The sequence below is a fragment of the Vipera berus genome, assembly GCF_964194415.1.
Source record: "Vipera berus genome assembly, chromosome: 2".
In the NCBI taxonomy this organism is placed as follows: Eukaryota; Metazoa; Chordata; class Lepidosauria; order Squamata; family Viperidae; genus Vipera; species Vipera berus.
Genome location: NC_138203.1, coordinates 217,132,162 through 217,150,917, shown reverse-complemented (window position 1 = coordinate 217,150,917; position 18,756 = coordinate 217,132,162). Strand labels below are relative to the sequence as shown.

The following is an 18,756-nucleotide window of genomic DNA, read 5'->3' as shown; positions in this document are numbered from 1 at the left end:
TACCAAGCCATTTCCATATTCCAATAAAGCCAGTGACTCCTCAGCTCAGAAGTATTTATCTCAATCATTTACAAGCCAAGTATAACATTACATGCAAAACTGAAACAAGTAATCAATAGCAACTCCAAAATCTTCATAAATCAAATATTGATCAAATTTGGGAAATTACACTTCTAGGCAGCAAGTGAGTTTCTCTGGGGAGATAATTTCAAAATGTTCCAAAATATTAAGGTAATGGTGGTCTACACAACTAGTTTGTGAGAATAATCGCTTTAAAATGAGATGAGTGGCAAATAAATTCAATAAATCTACTATACTACTACGTAACATTAAAAATATTATGGTGTCATGTATCATGAGGCATCAAAATATCTTAAAATAGGAAATATTAAAAATCCTAAGACGTAAGTCAAGAATGCTAAAATGTGAGATTTGGGGGGTTTTGTGATGACTTTATTTTTTACATTTTTTATTTTGTAAATAAAATGCCAATGCTATTTTAAAATGTCAGATATGTAATGATGACTGCAAGTACTGCATTATCAATTGCTAGTTTATATAAGGTATTGCAAAGGACTTTAATGAAGGAGAATGTTGGAAACATTATCTTCAAACTTTGAGAATTTATGGCCTTCAAAAAATTAACAGAGCCTCTCCCTACAATTGTTCTGTCACTGACTAAGAATAATTATTATAGTCAAGCACGATTAGAGATTTTATTATTGCTTATAGACTGCCTGTGTAGATGTACTTAAGCAAACAAGGCATTTTCATACAATATGACCTATTCAGCTATGTAATTTACTCAATGTTCTTGTAACAAAGGAAGTAAAGGCTGCCTTAGTTGTACTTAAGCGATGTTTACAGTATTTCCTTCTTCTGTCTACATACTACTACTACAGATGGTTCTTGAGTTACGACAACTGAGCCCAACATTTCTGTTGGTAAGTGACAGTTGTTAAGTGAGTTTTGTCCTATTTCACAACTTTTCTTGTCCTTGTTGTTAAGTGAATCACTGCAAGTGTTAAGTAAGTAACATTGTTGTTAAGTGAATCTGGCTTCCCAATTGACTTTGCTAGTCAGAAGGTCACAAAAAGTGATCACATGACCTTGGGATTTTGTGACCATCATAAATATGAGCCAGTTGCCAAGTGTCCAAATTTTTATCATGTGACCACAAGGATGCTATAACAGTAGTAAGTGTGAAAAATGGTCATAAGTCACTTTTTTCAGTGCTGTTGTAAGTTTGGTCACTAAATAAAAAGTTGTAAGTCAAGGACTAATGGTATGTTTATAAATGGGAAAAATGATGTGTCATAGAGCAAAACCTTTTTAACCAAGATACCTCAAGTTAGGTACCTTACAGCAGGGGTCCCCAACCTGTGGGTCGTGGGACAGGCTGGCCAGTGCGTGCACACACCCCCACTCGCACTAGCACCTCAGCTATGGGTTGCGAAAATAAGATGCTGCACCTTGGAGCGCAAAACAGGACAACAATGTGCCTCAGTGTGAAAATGGGATGCCGTGGCACCTCGGGGAGCAAAAATGGGATGCTGCTGCATCTCAAGAGCACAAAAACAGGCTGTTGCCGCACCTCGGGGCATGAAATTGAGACGACACGCCTTGGGGTGCGAAAATGGGATGCCAACGTGCCTTGGGGTGTGAAAATGGGACGTGTTGCGGGGTGCAAAAATGGGATACTGCTGTGCTTCGGAGTGCAGAAAGGGATGCTGCTGTGCCGCATGAAAATGGGTCGCTGCACCTCAGGGTGCGAAAACGGGACAGCGCCGCGCCTCAGGGCACAGAAATGGTTCTGTGCCACGCAAGAACGGGGCAGGGCTAGTATCATGTGGGTGACAGCCCTGCCCTGTTTGCATCACGCATGTGCTCATGGCCCCATGCGCGTGCGTAAAATGCTTCCTTTTCCCTCTGGTCTGCCAACCGAGAAAGGTTGGTGACCTTTGCCTTACAGAATGCATCCAAAATCCAGGATCCACAACTCCTGTGGATTGAAATTTGGCAAATTTTATAAAATATTTTTAGTGACACAATACAAAATGTCTTAAGACTTTAAGGTATGTGGACTTCAATTCCTAGACTTTCCCAGCCAATTAAAACCAGGAAGTAGCTTACCTAACATTTTTAAAAATTATGACTCTTTGATGGCTTTATTGTTTTTATACCTTTTTGCTGTATACCACCCAGAGGCACTTCTTGTAAGATGGATGCCCATATAAATTTGATAAATGACAAAGGTACCTAAGATGTTGTCCAATTAAAGAGGAAGTGTACAAAGGTCATTGTTTAAGCAAACATAGTCTTGTCCTTAAGGTAGATGTTGATTGGGATAGCCATATCCTGTCTGTAAAACTACACGTACTTCATGTAATTTTCTTCTGTAAACTGTTGTCTGATAAGAATGTGCAGGATATATGGAACAATGTATAACTAGGAATTAGAGGTGTATAAATATGTCTGTTCATGAGCCCTTCGGGGTTCAGACCCTTTGCTTTGTTTAAGCCTTCTGAACCTGCGCAATAAGCCTTTCCTTTCCTGAAGAGCTTGCGTGAGTCTCTTCTTTCTACAACAGTTTCATGGTGACCACGAAGGGACTCCATCGCGAGGTGATGTTTCGCTGAGGGCAGCCCGACCCCTCAGACCCAACGAGAGGCCACTCCTGAATCATTCTCCAGGTGCCACGGGGGAAAGCACCTCCGGGAGACAGCAGTGACACCTCTGCGGGGCCAACGGTGCTGACGGCTAGTCCAAGATCCCTTGAGGGAAGGAAAGGAGGTCTGAATGCGAATCCTGGCCAGGACAGGGAGAGGAAAAAGTGTGAAGACACCTCAGGCGAGTATGTGTTAAAGGGGAAAAGTATCTCATTTGAAGATAGGAGAGGGGGACTGATCACCCTCCTGGACTCGGGACGGCGATCCTAAAGTAGTCCGTGTTAGACTGTGTGGGAGGTTAAGCCATTGCAGTTCCTATCGGTGACCATTGGAACATCCGGCACCGTAGGTCAGTGGCAGTGTTCTTAGAATGGGGGGGGAGAAGCAGTGTTCCCAGCACACCGCTGGAATGCATGTTGAAAGGTTTTGATGATTATTTTAATCATACGCAGTATAAAGTCCCTTAACCTAAGGTGACGAAGGAGAGACTGAGGTTTCTATGTGAAAAGCAGTGGTCACATATGGGGGTTGGGTGGCCACAAGAGGGTAATTCAAAAACCAGCTCATCAACGACCTCGGCCATGATAGCAGCAAATGAGGAAAAGTACCACAATCAATATCAGTATATAGATCAGTGGTGTAATGCAGTAGAAGAGAAGGCAGAGGACCTATTACAATGCCAGGCTGAAATGGTTCGCCTCTGTGTTGCTAGACCTAAAGGAAAGAAGCTAAATGTTGTGTCAAAAAGATTTAAGGATGTGAAAATATTCAAAACCAAGGTGTCAGATGCTAAGAAAGAGGTGCTGGTTGAGGAAGAGGAAATGACTTTTAGACCCCCTCCGTATGTGCCGCGTCTGCAACCGCAACTGCAAGCGGCAGCAGCTGCTGCAGCGCTAAGTGAAGCGCAGTTAGCAGTAAGAAAGAAGCAAAGAAGAAAGGAGCCCATGGCTCCTAAGGACGAAGGAGAAGGGTGCATACAGCCCCAAGGATGAGGGGGGGGGTTCTCTGTGAGTGAGAGTGATGAGATAGGTGAAGGTAGTAGTGTGGCAAGCACTCCGTTGGAGCGCATGTTTAAGAGATTTGATACATATTTCAATCATGCCCAATAAAGGGTCCCTTATCCAAAAGCCACCAAACGGCAATATAGCTGAATAATCAAGACGTGGTTAGGGGCCAGGTCTTAGTGAACCCTCTGGTTTGAGTCCAGGGGGCGGGAGGAGGCAGAAGAGAGGAGGAAGATGAAGAAACCGGGGTGGCGTCCCCGGTAGCCATATATACAAGGGGAGCGGAATAGAAGAGGGGGGAACTAATGGCGCCCTTAAGGCAAGTTGATCAGAGAGTCACTGATGCCATGGGACAAGCGAACGTACAACCTGTTTGCTAGTATGTCCCCTTCACCGCAACTGATTTGTTCAATTGGAAACAATGTTACGGATCTGTCAGGGAAGTCCAAAGAGTTAACCGAACTAACACAAGTGGAGAGCCATGGTTAGGAAGTGTGTTATAGACAGATACCCTAACATGCAGAATATACAGGCAGAGTTACAGACAAGGGCACCGAAGCAGGATCCAGATTGGAACGTTAGGGATGCAGTGCAAAGGACGTTGTTGTGGGAATATCAGAATTTAACAGTAGAGGCGCTTTGGAAGGCAGGAAACCCCCCTGTGAATATGTCTAAGCCGTATTTGGTAACGCAGGGAGCAGATGAAAGCCCGGAGAATTTTTTGCAACGGCTGATAGAGGCTTATGAGCTGTATACGCAGATAGATCCGAGACACGCAGACAATGTGCGAATGTTGAATGAGAGATTCATAGCACAAAGTTATGGTGATATAAGGAAGAGGTCACAGTGGTTGGAAGGAGCTCTGGGAAAGAATACCAGTGAATTGTTGGAGATGGCAAAGAAAGTGTATGTTAATAGAGAGAAAGAGAGAGGGAAGCATGAATGCAGAGGAAAACAGAATTGTTGGCGGTAGCTTTACAAGGAAAGACGCTGCTTGGGTCAGACCAGTGTGCGTATTGTAGGGAAGAAGGTCATTGGCATAGGGAATGTCCAAAAAGAGGGACGAGAGGACGAGGCTGGAGAGGAAGGACAGGTTTTGGAAGAGGAAGGTCTATAGGCAAGGTACAGACTGGATTTCCCTTGAGAGGTAGAGGATCCCAAGGGAACCGAGGAGGTAGAGGAAGAATGGAGGGTGAACGTGAGATAGAGGGGATTGGATTGGCAGGGACAAGTTGGACGGATTGACGGAGACCGGGCTTAGAGGAGGTCCCCCCCGAGCCTTTGGTAACTATGAATATAGGGGGCCATAGAATGATGTTTTTGGGAGATACAGGAGCGGGAAGGTCAGTCGTAAATAGCCGGGCGCGGTGGCGCGAGCCTGTAATCCAGCTATTCCGGAGGCTGAGGCTGGCAGATAGCTTGAGCTCAGGAATTCTGGGCTACAGTGGGCTATGCCGATTGGGTGTCCAAAAAGAAGGCAGTTGGTACAGCAGAAAGTAAGATACTTGGGATATGATTTTTTTTTAAATTCCATTTATATCCCGCCCTTCTCCGAAGACTCAGGGCGGCTTACAAGCTTAGCAGTAGCCTTCATTCTATGTATATGCCTGCTTATTATGGCTTTCACACACACCCCAAGCGGCATTATTACAAAGTCAGCTTAATTGCCCCCAACAATCTGGGTCCTCATTTTACCTACCTCGGAAGGATGGAAGGCTAAGTCAACCTTGAGCCTGGTGGGATGCGAACCTGCACTAATTGCAGGCAGCTGGTGTTACTTAAGGAGGCATTAGCCCACTGCTCCACCAAGGCGCAATATTGAGCATGGTCAGAGAGCCCTAGGACAGGAAAGGAAGCAAGTGATTCTAGCTGTTGCTGAACCAGCAAACAGAAGGCAATTGCGAGGCTTTTTGGGGTTGACTAGTTTCTGCAGGAACTGGATACCTAATTTTGCACTGTTGGCAGCTCCGCTTTATACAACTACAAAGGGGGGAATCTTTGAACATTTTCTGTGGGGAGGAGAACAAAGAAGGGCTTTCAAGGACATTAAGCTTGCTCTTACAGCAGCACTAGCTTTAGTCATACCCAATTTCGAGAAGGCTTTCAATCTATACATAGATACAATATTGCATTGGGAGAGTTGACGCAGCAGGCGGGGGCTAAGGTGGAACGAATGAACCGCACTTTAAAGGAGAAAATTACTAAAATATGTGCTGAGAGCCATTTGAAGTGGCCTGATGCTTTGCCCTTAGCACTGTATTCTGTGAGGTGTGCGCCACGAAGACAATACAGATTATCCCCATTTGAATTGATGTTTGGTCGTCCTCCCACTCTGTTACGACGAAACCTGATGGGATGGCCAGATTTGGGACATAAGGGGGGAGTGTGGAACATGGAGATGGTACAAGAACTAAATAAACAGGTTGAAAAGCTTCGAGATTATGTGCTGGAGTGAACCCCTCCTAGAATAGTAACAAAGTGTCATCCCTTCAAACCTGGAGATAGAGTCTGGGTGAAACATTGGAAGCGGGAACAGCTAGAAGGCAGATGGAAAGGACCGTATGTTGTTATTATGTCCTCTCCTCTTGCTGTCAAGATTGCAGAATCCAAATCATGGATCCACTGGACAAGAGTCAAAGCAGCAGCTGAATCTGAATGGGTGGTGTCTAAAGATCCAGTGGTTCCCACAAAGTTAACGTTTAAATGAAAGTGATATATGATTTGTTAGTGTAGCTGGACTTATTTAAGAAGCTTTAGTATATTCCCTGAAAGGCTACTCTGCTGGAACCTTACTGGCAATAGGTTCCTCTACGCACAGTAGTGAAGACCCCTGCTAAGTCACTCCGGAAGCTGACTTTCTACGCACGGGAGAAGAATGGAGAAAAGTTTACTGTTGCTATGGGTGTACTGTATTGCTGCCACATGTAACAATGTTTCAAAGGAACTTAGGGGTAACCAAATAAATGGGACCAAAACTGATGCCTGTGATACCTGTATAACCAAGGCAAGGCATGGGACCCATATAATTAATACTTTGGTATATCATACCCAAAAGCCTATCAGCTGTAAGCCAGAAGGGATCACATGTCTACATAACAAGACTATGTATTCCCTGTGTTCACAAGAGGGAAAAAAGATACGTTACAACCCTGAGACCCTAATTAGGCTTAACTTCTCAATCTATGCTGGTTTGTTTTATGAGGCTACAGTGGGGCCAAGCAACTACCTTAATTCGACCCTGGTATTACAAACTGGAAACCAGAGAGCTGAGATCACTATTGATTTCTGCCAAGCTATGGATCGGAGTCCTTCAGGAAAAAGGGCCATAAAATGTGGAGACGACAATTGGAGAAAGGCATATTGGTCCAATCATAAGTATTTGTGTGACACAAAGGGCTCATAGATCACAGAGGGACATACATATCTCCCCTGTGCAGGATATGGTGGAAAAACAGCCTGCTCGTGGTGGGAATGTGTTTGTGAATATACCTGGGGAGGATATCAGGGGTGCAAGTACTTGACTAATGTCCACCGAATGGCTCAAAGTAATCAAGTGGTACTAGAAGTCAGCCGAGAGATGCCTAGTTGATATGTGTATGCCATAGGAATTGATGGGACAGGGGAGGATCCAAAGACCTATATCACAATCGTAAAACAGGTACTCTATGATGGAGAACAAAAATCTCTAGGATGGTCAGTATATGACACTTTAGCCCGAATGGAGAAATCAAAAGACCAATTCAAGATTTCTATGAAAGCAACCAATCTATTTCTGTTATTAGCAGAGGAAATAGCAAAAGCTTTGACTGTAAAGAATTGTTTTGTATGTGGAGGAACGAATCTGGGGGAATAGTGGCCATGGGAGGCGATGGAAGCTAACCCAGAAATATATAACAATATGATAAGGGCAGGTAATATCACCCAAAGAATGCATGTATATGGCACGGTGTGGACTCTCACAACAAATCTGGTTGGCCGAAACTGCTTTACACGCAGAGGGGATCGGCCAGTGGGAGATCTTATCTGTTTGGGGGATTGGGATGAACAGTATAAGGTATGGACATCTTTGGGAAATGCCTCTGAACCTTTAAAGTTTGATATGACTATCATGCCTTATCTGAACTCCAACAAGGAAGAGGAATGGGTAGCCCCCAGTGACATGTACTGGATTTGTGGCACCTTTGCTTATGAGGTGTTACCTAAGAATTGGTCAGGATCATGTGTATTGGGTTGGATAAAGCCCTCATTCTTTCTTTTGCCAATACGGTCACGACAGGTGCTTGGTGTGCCAGTCTATGATCAAATGGGAAATTGAAGATAAAGAGAGGTTGACACAGCCTTCTCTAATTTCCCTTGTACAGAATCCGATTATTATGAGAAAATGGGGGATTTGTGGAATTCAGAGAGGATAGTTTGTGTGTATGGCCAAGCAACCTGGGCAGAGGATGGCACCTATGGTTACAGAACACCAATCTATATGATAAACCGTATAATTAGGCTGCAGGCTGTTGTGGATCTGGCAGGGCAACACCTAGATAAAGCCTTGAACTTGTTAGCTGTAACTACTGATAAACTCCGGACAGCAGTCTATCAAAACTGATTGGCTTTAGATTGTTGTTGTTGTTGTTGTTAGTTGCGAAGTCGTGTCTGACCCATCGCGACCCTATGGACAATGTTCCTCCAGGCCTTCCTGTCCTCTACCATCTTCTGGAGTCCATCTAGGCTCACGCCTACTGCTTCAGTGACTCCATCCAGCCACCTCATTCTCTGTCGTCCCCTTCTTCTCTTGCCCTCAATCTTTCCCAGCATTAGGCTCTTCTCCAGTGAGTCCTCATTAGGTGGCCAAAGTATTTGAGTTTTAGCTTCAGGATCTGGCCTACTAAAGAGCAGTCAGGGTTGATCTCCTCTAGGACTGACCGGTTTGATTGCCTTGCAGTCCAAGGAACTCGCAGGAGTCTTCTCCAGCACCATAGTTCAAAGGCTTCAATTCTTTGGCACTCAGCCTTTCTTATGGTCCAGCTTTCACTGCCATACATTGCAACTGGGAAGACCATAGCCTTGACTATACGCACTTTTGTTGACAGGGTGATGTCTCTGCTTTTTAGTGTGCTGTCTAGATTTGCCATGGCTTTCCTCCCAAGGAGCAAGCGTCTTTTAATTTCTTGGCTAGTCCCCATCTGCAGTGATCTTGGAGCCCAGGAAAATAAAATCTGTCACTACCTCCATTTCTTCCCCATCTATTTGCCAGGAATTGAGAGGGCCAGATGCCATGATCTTTGTTTTCTTAATGTTTAGTTTCAACCCAAGTTTTGCACTCTCCTTCTTCACCCGCAACAAGAGGCTCTTTAGTTCTTCTTCACTTTCTGCCATTAGAGTGGTATCATCTGCATATCTTAGGTTGTTGATGTTTCTTCCGGCAATCTTAATTCCAACTTTTGATTCATCTAGCCCTGCCTTTCTCATGATGTGCTCTGCATATAAGTTAAATAGGCAAGGCGACAGTATACAGCCTTGCCGGACTCCTTTCCCAATTTTGAACCAATCAGTGGTTCCGTGTCCAGTTCTCACTGTTGCTTCTTGGCCCGCATATAGATTTCTCAAGAGACAAATAAGATGGTCTGGTATGCCCATCTCTTTAAGGACTTGCCAGAGTTTGTTATGTTCCACACAATCAAAGGCGTTAGCATAGTCAATGAAGCAGAAGTAGATGTTTTTCTGGAACTCTCTAGCTTTCTCCATGATCCAGCATATGTTATCAATTTGATCTCTAGTTCCTCTGCATCTTTGAAATCCTGCCTGTACTTCTGGTAGTTCTCGATCCACATACTGCTGGAGTCTAGCATGTAGAATTTTAAGCATAACTTTAGATTACCTATTGGCAAAAGAAGGTGGAGTGTGTGGAAAATTCAATCTTTCAAATTGTTGTCTTCAAACTGACAAAACTGGACAGGTAATCAAACAATTAACCACTGAAATGAAGCAATTGACACACAATGCAGATCAAACCTGGAAGGGTTTTAATTTCCAAGAGATTTTTAGTGGATGGTTTACCAAACTTCCAGGGTTACAAGCAATCGTGGCTCTCATAGGACTGATAGCACCAGGATGTGTGTTGATTCCTTGTATCTTGCCTATTTTTATAAGAACTATATCCAATAGCTTAGTTTTACTTGCTGAAAGAAAAGCTACTGCAGAGGTAATGGCAATGTGGGAATATGAAAGGTTACAAACCAAAGACCTCTGCTGAGACTCATTGTCACAAGTTGAGATAAGTCTCAAAAGGGGGGAATAAAGAGGAAGTGAACAAAGGTCATTGTTTAAGCAAACATAGTCTTGTCCTTAAGGTAGATGTTGATTGGGATAGCCATATCCTGTCTGTGAAACTACACGTACTTCATGTAATTTTCTTCTGTAAACTGTTGTCTGATAAGAATGTGCAAGATGTAACCATATAAGGAACAATGTATAACAATGTATAACTAGGAATTAGAGGTGTATAAATATGTCTGTTCATGAGCCCTTCAGGGTTCAGACCCTTTGCTTTGTTTAAGCCTTCTGAACCTGCGCAATAAGCCTTTCCTTTCCTGAAGAGCTTGCGTGAGTCTCTTCTTTCTACAACACAATAAGCATTTCTGATATAGAGACAGCAATTGTTTCCTGTATTGATCACTTTATTTGTATTCTGTGTTTATTATTTTTTACAAATAACTCAAGGCAGATAGCATATCCAACACACCTTCCTGCTCCTATTTTCCCCACAACAACCCTGTGAGACCGGTTGGGAAAAAGTGCTACTGCATATTAATGGTTCAAACCAATCATACCATGAGAACTAGGTCTTTCAACTACCTGGCTTAATGTGCTTTGTGCACATGATAAGTACAAAAGAAAAAGGCAAGGTTACAAGTCACAGGGCATAGTGGTTAAAGCATCAGGAGATTGTGAGTCCAAGTCCCACCTTAGGCATGAAAGTCAGTCACTCCCTCTCAGCCCAATTCATCTCACAGGGTGGTTGTTTAGGAGAAAGCAGGAGGTGGAGAGTATTAGATATCTTTGCTGCCTTGAGTTATTTATAAAAAAAATAAAAAATAAGATTCTCAACAATCTGGATGTTTGCTTACCATGTTACCTGGTTGCCACCCACTGATCATATTTGCATGACACACTACCACAAACTTGCTAGCCATGTGTTAGACAAGTATGTTATGCAACCCATATGCTGTAATTAAAGGCTTGGGATGCTGAAGAAACTGTAAATTATTGCATGGGTTAATTCTAAAACCTATAGTTAAATTAAACACAGATAGTCATATTGGGGAAAAAAGCCATTTCATTCATTTTCCTTAACTGCCCATCTCAACCAAGTGACTCTACAGTAAAGCCAAGAAAGGGGCCTTAGCCCATTCAGAGCCCCAGGCCACGGTTTTAAAGCGAGGTCTTTTAGAGCCTTGCAAAAGACCGACAGGATTGGGACATTCTGATCTCCCAAGGGGAAAATATTCCACCGAGAATATTTTATTCCGCCTTTTGATGTATAACTCAAGGCAGCATTAACATACTAATGCTTCCGCTCTATTTTCCCTATGGCAACAACTTGTGAGGTGGGTTAGGCTGAGGAAAGGACTGGCCCAAAGTTCCCTAGCCGCCTTTCATGCTTAAGAGAGGCATAGAAGTTAAGATCTTCTGGCTTCTAGACCAGGGCTTTTCAACCAGTGGTATGGATACCACCTGTGGTACATTGGCACCTGGCAGGTGGTACGCGACCATCCTAGAAAAGTGGTAGCGGGAGAGGGGAATGAGCTGAACCGGTGGCAGCACCGCACAAGCTGCAGGGTTGTCAGGGCTCAGCGGAAGCGCCAGGATCAGCACTTCTTCAGGGCTGTCAGGCCTCAGCGGAAGTGCCAGGATCAGTGCCAGGCTCCAGCTGGAGCTCAGTGATGATCCTGGCGCTTCTGAGCCCAGAAGAAGCACCGATCAGCTGGAATGTTGCAGCATCCCCAGGGTCTTGTGATTTACATTCAGATGCTTGGCAACCGATTCATATTTATGATGGTCAGTGTCCCAGGGTCATGTGAAGTGACCAAAACCTGCTGCAACTACCCAGCAGATGGGGGAATAAAAACCAAACACCCCCCCCACACCCCACCGCCAATTCTCAACAGAAATGCTCACAATGAAAACCTCAGACAGGAGGAGGTTGGCAGGCAGGCAGGTGTCTTGCTCAGCTGTGGCTTGGGGGGGGCACTTTTTTCAGTGCCATTGTAACTTCAAACAGTCACTAAGCGAACTGTTGTAAGTCGAGGACTATCTGTACTTCATCACTTTTTTCTTTTTGGGGGGCCCATCAAGTTTTTGACACCTTGCTAGGCGACCGGTGGTACTCAGATGTTGCCATGCCCTAAAAGTGGTACAATGGGTGAAAAGGTTGAAAAGCCCTGTTCTAGACCAGCATCTTCGCCACTGCATAAAGCCAGATCACATTGATCGATCTGTTAGTTCTCAATCCCGTATTTTTGGGCTGTTCGCGCTGACGCCGATTACGAGTGCTCCAAGTGCCTGACTCGTACCGAATTAACTCAGAAAAATGACAAGGACGCAACTGGAAGCCGGGGCGGCAGCTTCCTAAGCACGGCTCGAAAGAACGAATCCGGTTTCCGTTACTCGGAGCCTCGAAGTCTCCCAGGTTACGCAACGGGACGGGAAGGTCGGCTCCGCTCCGACTGGGGATTAAGCTTCTGCGTGACGTCGGCCACTTTACGTTCTCAAACCAAGCAACGTCGCGCCTGCGCAGTGGCCTTCGGTGCGCGCTCCAGCGAAAAGAGGCATTTCCGTGGGTTGAGGATGGCCGGCCGGCCGGCGGGGCGCGTAGTCATGGCGGCCGAAGTAGGCTTAGAGGGCGGAGGAGCCCCCACTGGCTTAAGGCCGGAGGCCGCGATGCAGCGCACGGAGCTTATGCCACTTTTGGAAACGGTTCTGCGGCCGGGAGAGTCCTGGTGAGCGGGCAGCCGGGTTGGGGGCGGCGGCGGCGGCGAGACGGACGCGAGAAGGAGGCCGCGGCGGCGGCGGCTTGTTCCGGGCCCGTCCTCTGGCGTCAGGTTGAGAGCAAGGCCGTCTCACCCTACCCCCGCCCGCCCATATTGGGCCGCTGAAGGAGGCCGCGTGTGAGGCGGGTGCGGAGGCTAGTTTGGAGCGCTCGGTTTCGTTTCGTTCATTGCTGAGTCACTGCTGTGCCTCGTTCGCTCCCGCAGGTTTTTTTTTTCCATCTTCTCTCCATCTCTGCCTTTGTTTTTTTTTAAAAAAAAAAATATATATACTTTTGCTTTTATGACAGGTATTTGATTGACAGTCGGTGGTTCAAGCAGTGGAAGAAATATGTGGGCTTTGAAAGTTGGGATCTGTACAACGTTGGAGAGCCCAACCTCTTCCCGGGACCAATTGACAACTCCGGACTTTTTACCGGTAAGAATTACCCAGAACTGACTTTGAAAAGGACTCAAAAAGGGGAGGGTTGGTGATCCTATGTCGGTTTTGAGTGCATTAGATCTTCCTGCAACATACACTAGTTAAAATGTTCTGACATTTGAGAACAGATTGCTGCCCCCTGCGATTTTTTTTTAATGTTGGTATGGTCAAAAACACACTTTAAATAAGAGGCAATTATAATTATAGCTGGCCTTGAAAAAGCTCTGAAAGATTTATCAATCTTAACATTTTATCTATGGCTTCCCATATATCTTTTCTTTCTTACCATTTCATAGAACTTAAAACTGGATTTTTGATACCTTTATTTCTGTGTAGCTTTATTAGCTGTTTTAGTTTTTATAATTGCTTGAAAAAAGGCAAATCTCTCGTCCCATATAACTTTTCTTTCTTTCTTACCATTTCATAGAACTTAAAACTGGATTTTTGATACCTTTATTTCTGTGTAGCTTTATTAGCTGTCTTACGTAGTTTTTATAATTGCTTGAAAAAAGGCAAATCTCTCTTCATATCTGCTTTTTTTGTTTTTGTATTTTTCACTTCAAGGTAGTAGGACATGAAGTGAATTTATAAATCTGAATTCTCCCACTATAAATACAGTTCTGACATAGAAATATCCAAAGTATATTATGGATCCAATAGAAAATACCAATTTATTACAGGTAGTCCTCGGACTTATGACCACAATTGAGCCCAAAATTTCAATTGATAAGGCAGTTGTCAAATGAGTTTTGCCCCATTTTATGACTTTTTTGTCACAGCTGTTAAGTGAATTACTGCATTTGTTAAGTGAATCTGGCTTCCCCCCATTGACTTTGCTTTGTTGGAAGCCAGCTGAGATTACAAATGGTGATCACATGATACTGGGACAGTGCAGCTGTCATAAATGCATACGTCAGTTGCCAAGCACCTGAATTTTGATCTTGTGACTGTAGGAATGCTGCAGTGTGAAAACTGGTGATAAGTCATTTTTTTCAATGCTGCTGTAACTTCAAACTGTCACTAAACAAATGGTTATAAGTCAAGGACTACCTGTATAGGTTAAAGTAATATAGTAATCCTCACTTAACCCTAATCGGAACTGAAATTTCTATCATTAAGCAAGCAATCATTAGGCAGCAGCTGTCATTTCTGCCTAAGAAATCATCACTTGCACCACTGCCCTGCCTTTTCTGTGGGTTCCATCCTATTATCCTCACCCTGGCTGTTGGGGGAATTAAATGTTCTGCTGATTTTTTTCCATTGTGCTCTGCAAATGTAGTTTGTATCAAGATTTATCTTGATATAGTGAATGAAGTAGCCCATATAGAAATATTTCAATGTTTGAGATGGCCATTCAATGTATTGGTTAAATGTTATTCAAAATTTTATAGAAAGTTGATGAGCTTCCTTTATAGTTCTATGTCTCCTTCCTGTTTTAGATTCAGAAACTCAGACTTTGAAAGAGCACCTCATTGATGAATTGGATTATGTACTGGTTCCTATTGAAGCTTGGGATAAACTAGCAAATTGGTATGGTTGTATGGAGGGACAGAAGCCAATTGTGAGAAAAGTAAGTCATTATGTTCCTTGTATCTCCTAGATATTTAGAAGATTGTAGAGAAGGCCTTTTTTGCATATTCACAAAAAGCGTATAAATTTCCTCCAACTTTGTCAGAGAAAATGCACTTTTAAATTATAAATAGCATAACTGATGACATTTAATGTGAATGTAAATTGTAGTGTATTACATTTGGACATAAAATTGAAGAACTCAAATGCCTATTTCCACCTAATAGCTAATATAAAAGGTATCAAAAATATTAATCTTCAGTGCCTATAACTTGTATATTAGTTATTAATCTAAACTTCAGAATTAACATGGCAGGGTCCATTACATACTTACTTCCATGAGTAGTAGATGAAGCAGAGTAAACACGTTCATGTAAGGTAATAGAATGCTTTTTTATCAAAGGTGAAGAAAAGCGTCTTTAAGAATATCATGTCAGTATGTAGAGAGATGATACTGGGGAAGGAAATAATAGAAGTGAAAGTCACACACCTGTGACAAAAAGTTACTCTGATTTTAAAATGCCTGATTATACAGATTGTAAGAGTCACTATATTGATGCCATTGCCTTTCAAGGCTTGTTTTATTTTAAAACTCTAAAATTCTGAAGCCTTTTATAAAGTGTTTAATGGATTGAAGAGTCAGCTGACTAAATTTCCACATGTGACAATTGGATTAAATTGATTGGTTTTTTTAGAATTTTATTAACTCTGTCCCAATATTTGAATGTTCATACATCATAATCGTATGTTTGACATCTGTGTATGAAAAGGAAGGGAAATTTGAGGAATATTGGGAGCATATTGATTTTAATTTGTTGTTTCTTGATCCTAAAGAGGGTTTAATAAAATGACAAAATGCAACAGTAAACATTGGAGGAACTAGGGATATTTAGAGGAAACTTGGAAGAACAAGTAAAGAATAATACGAATATATAAAAATTAAATAGAAATCTAGTTGAAAGGCCTTCTGTCAGTTGCAGCATAATATGGAAAAAAGTAGATGTTCCTCTAATGAGTCTTCTGCTCATAGGATTTTGCACCATAGACAGCCCAAGAGAATGGGTACTCCCTTAAATTGTAACTTAGGGGGCTCTGATGTCATTATTATTTTTTCTTTGCATTGTCTTGGTTCATAGTATGGAATGCCTTGCTATTCTAATTTAGTGCTTTGAATAATGTGGAAATTTTGATAAAAATATTTCAATTTTGCCATCATATGGAGCAGACATGTCAAACTCACGATGTCATATGATGTCACACAACATATCAGGACGGTTTTGCCATTGCCAGCAATGGGGTAGGCGTGGCTTCCGGATGACACGTCTGGCCCGCAGGCCGGCAGTTTGACACCCCTGAATTATAGAGCGTACCAAGAGACAGAGTTTAGATGTTTGTGTATTTGGCATTCATATAGATTGTTTCTCCCTTCCACTACTTGTCTGTTGTTTTCCACTGTACAGTATCTTCATTCTAACTTTGGACACTTTGTCTAGTCTGGTATTTAGGCAAGGTGCTTCCTATTTTTATTTTTTTGTATTTTTTCTTCCTTGTTCTCAACTGGCATAGTTGGACAAGATGATTGTCACAGTAGCTTTGTCAAATTAAAGACCTAAGGCATGCAGATATTAGGTGCTGTTTCTTTCTGTTGCAGTTCCTCTGTCTGCTTTTTTAAAAAATCCAATATCACATTTCTGATGTTGAGGAATGTTGCACTGTAGCATCCCCAATGACACGTGGAATATGCAAAGTGAATTTTGTTCCTGATACCACCCATACAGTATTTCATTGTTTCCAAGAGTGTATCTCTATTTTTGTTCAAGTATGTGCAGAATAAGAAGCTAGGTTTTGTTTTGACTTCTGATTCAGGCTTGGAGAAAAAGTAGTAATTCAGAGTCTCTGAAGCTTAAACACAGTGTTTTTCAACCTTTTTTGGGCAAAGGCACACTTGTTTCATGAAAAAAATCACGAGGCACTCCACCATTAAAAAATGTTAAAAAATTTAACTCTGTGCCTATATTGACTATATATAAAGTAATTCTCTTGAATAGGAATCAAATAAACACAAAGAAAGTATTTTATAATTACTTTTCAATTTTTCCCACGGCACACCAGGCAACATCTCGCGGCACACTAGTGTGCCGCGGAACAGTGGTTGAAAAACACTGCTTAAACAGATGGGAACTCCTGTATTTGTTCATCTCATTCCACTGGCATGTCCTCTAAGGCTCAGGATGACTGCTCTTTTGGTCTTCCTAGGTTGCTTGCATGTCTATTCACAGAGAATACTTCCTTTGGAGAGCTAACAGTCTCCTTCACACACACATACTTAAGGAGATACCCTCAAATCCAGCAATCAGAAGAAGGATGAAGCTTCCTCAGGGTTTCAAGGAAAGATGTTTTGCAAGTTTGCCTTCAAAAGTTTTATACTGCCCATATAGATTCAGTGACTATAATCAGGTGTTGTATTTATAATTTCCCCTTCATGGATTACTGCCTTGTCGTGGCGAAGGGGCTTGCGTAATTCAATGAAGCTATGAGCTATGCCGTGCAGGGCCACCCAAGACGGACAGGTCATAGCTGAGAGTTCTGACAAAACGTGATCCACTGGAGAAGGAAATGGCAACCCACTCCAGTATCTTTGCCATGAAAACCCTATGGACAGTACCAAAAGGCAAAACGATATGACGCTGGAAGATGAGCCCCTCAGGTCGGAAGGCGTCCAATATGCTACTGGGGAAGAGCAGAGGGCTAGTACTAGTAGCGCCAGAAAGAATGAAGCGACTGGGCCAAAGCCGAAAGGACGCTCAGCTGTGGATATGTCTGGTGGTGAAAGGAAAGTCCGATGCTGTAAAGATTTTTTCTCCATAGGAACCTGGAATGTAAGATCCATGAATCAAGGAAAGCTGGACGTGGTCAAACAAGAGATGACAAGACTGAACATCGACATCTTAGGTATCAGCGAACTAAAATGGACAGGAATGGGTGAATTTAATTCAGATGACCATCAGGTATACTACTGCGGGCAAGAATCCCTCAGAAGAAATGGAGTAGCCTTCATAGTCAATAAAAGAGTAGGAAAATCAATACTGGGATACAATCCTCAAAATGACAGAATGATCTCAGTTCGAATCCAAGGCAAACCATTCAATATCACAGTAGTCCAAGTCTATGCCCCAACCACCAGTGCTGAAGAGGATGAAATTGACCGGTTCTATGAAGCCCTACAGCACCTTATAGAAGTAACACCAAAAAATGATGTCCTTATCATCATGGGGGATTGGAATGCTAAAGTAGGAAGCCAAAAGATAACTGGAATAACAGGCAAGTTTGGCCTTGGAGTACAAAATGAAGCAGGGCACAGGCTGATAGAATTTTGTCAAGAGAATACGATGGTCATAGCAAACACTCTTTTCCAACAACCCAAGAGACGGCTCTACACATGGACATCACCAGACGGTCAACACAGAAATCAGATTGACTATATGCTCTGCAGCCAAAGATGGAGAAGCTCTATACAGTCGGTAAAAACAAGACCAGGAGCTGACTGTGGCTCAGACCATGAGCTTCTCCTTGCAAAGTTTAGGCTTAAACTGAAGAAAGTAGGGAAAAGCACTAGGCCAGTCAGGTATGAATTAAATCATATCCCTGTTGAATATACAGTAGAGGTGACAAATAGATTTAAGGAATTAGATCTGATAGACAGAGTGCCTGAAGAACTATGGACAGAGGTTCGCGACATTGTACAACAGGTAGCAACCAAAACTATCCCAAAGAAAAAGAAATGCAAGAAAGCAAAATGGCTGTCTGAGGAAGCTTTGCAAATAGCTGAGGAAAGGAGGGAAGCGAAAGGCAAGGGAGAAAAACATAGATATGCCCAATTGAATGCAGAATTCCAGAGAATAGCTAGAAGAGATAAGAATGCCTTCTTAAATGAACAGTGCAAAGAAATAGAAGAAAACAATAGAATAGGGAGGACCAGAGATCTTTTCAAGAAAATTGGAGAGATGAAGGGAACGTTTAATGCAAAAATGGGCATGATAAAGGACCAAAAT

General features: G+C 42.8%; 1 protein-coding gene across 1 annotated transcript in view; it reads left to right on the top strand.

The window, feature by feature from the left end:
* The first annotated feature begins 12,497 nt into the window (after nt 1–12,497).
* Nucleotides 12,498–18,756, top strand: part of USP4 (ubiquitin specific peptidase 4) — a 56,930-nt gene continuing 50,671 nt past the window's right edge. The window contains exons 1-3 of the mRNA XM_081318323.1: nt 12,498–12,666; nt 13,005–13,132; nt 14,575–14,705. Of these exons, the coding sequence (XP_081174449.1) occupies nt 12,515–12,666; nt 13,005–13,132; nt 14,575–14,705 (411 nt within the window). The 5' untranslated portion in view covers nt 12,498–12,514. The remainder of the gene's footprint in view (nt 12,667–13,004; nt 13,133–14,574; nt 14,706–18,756) is intronic.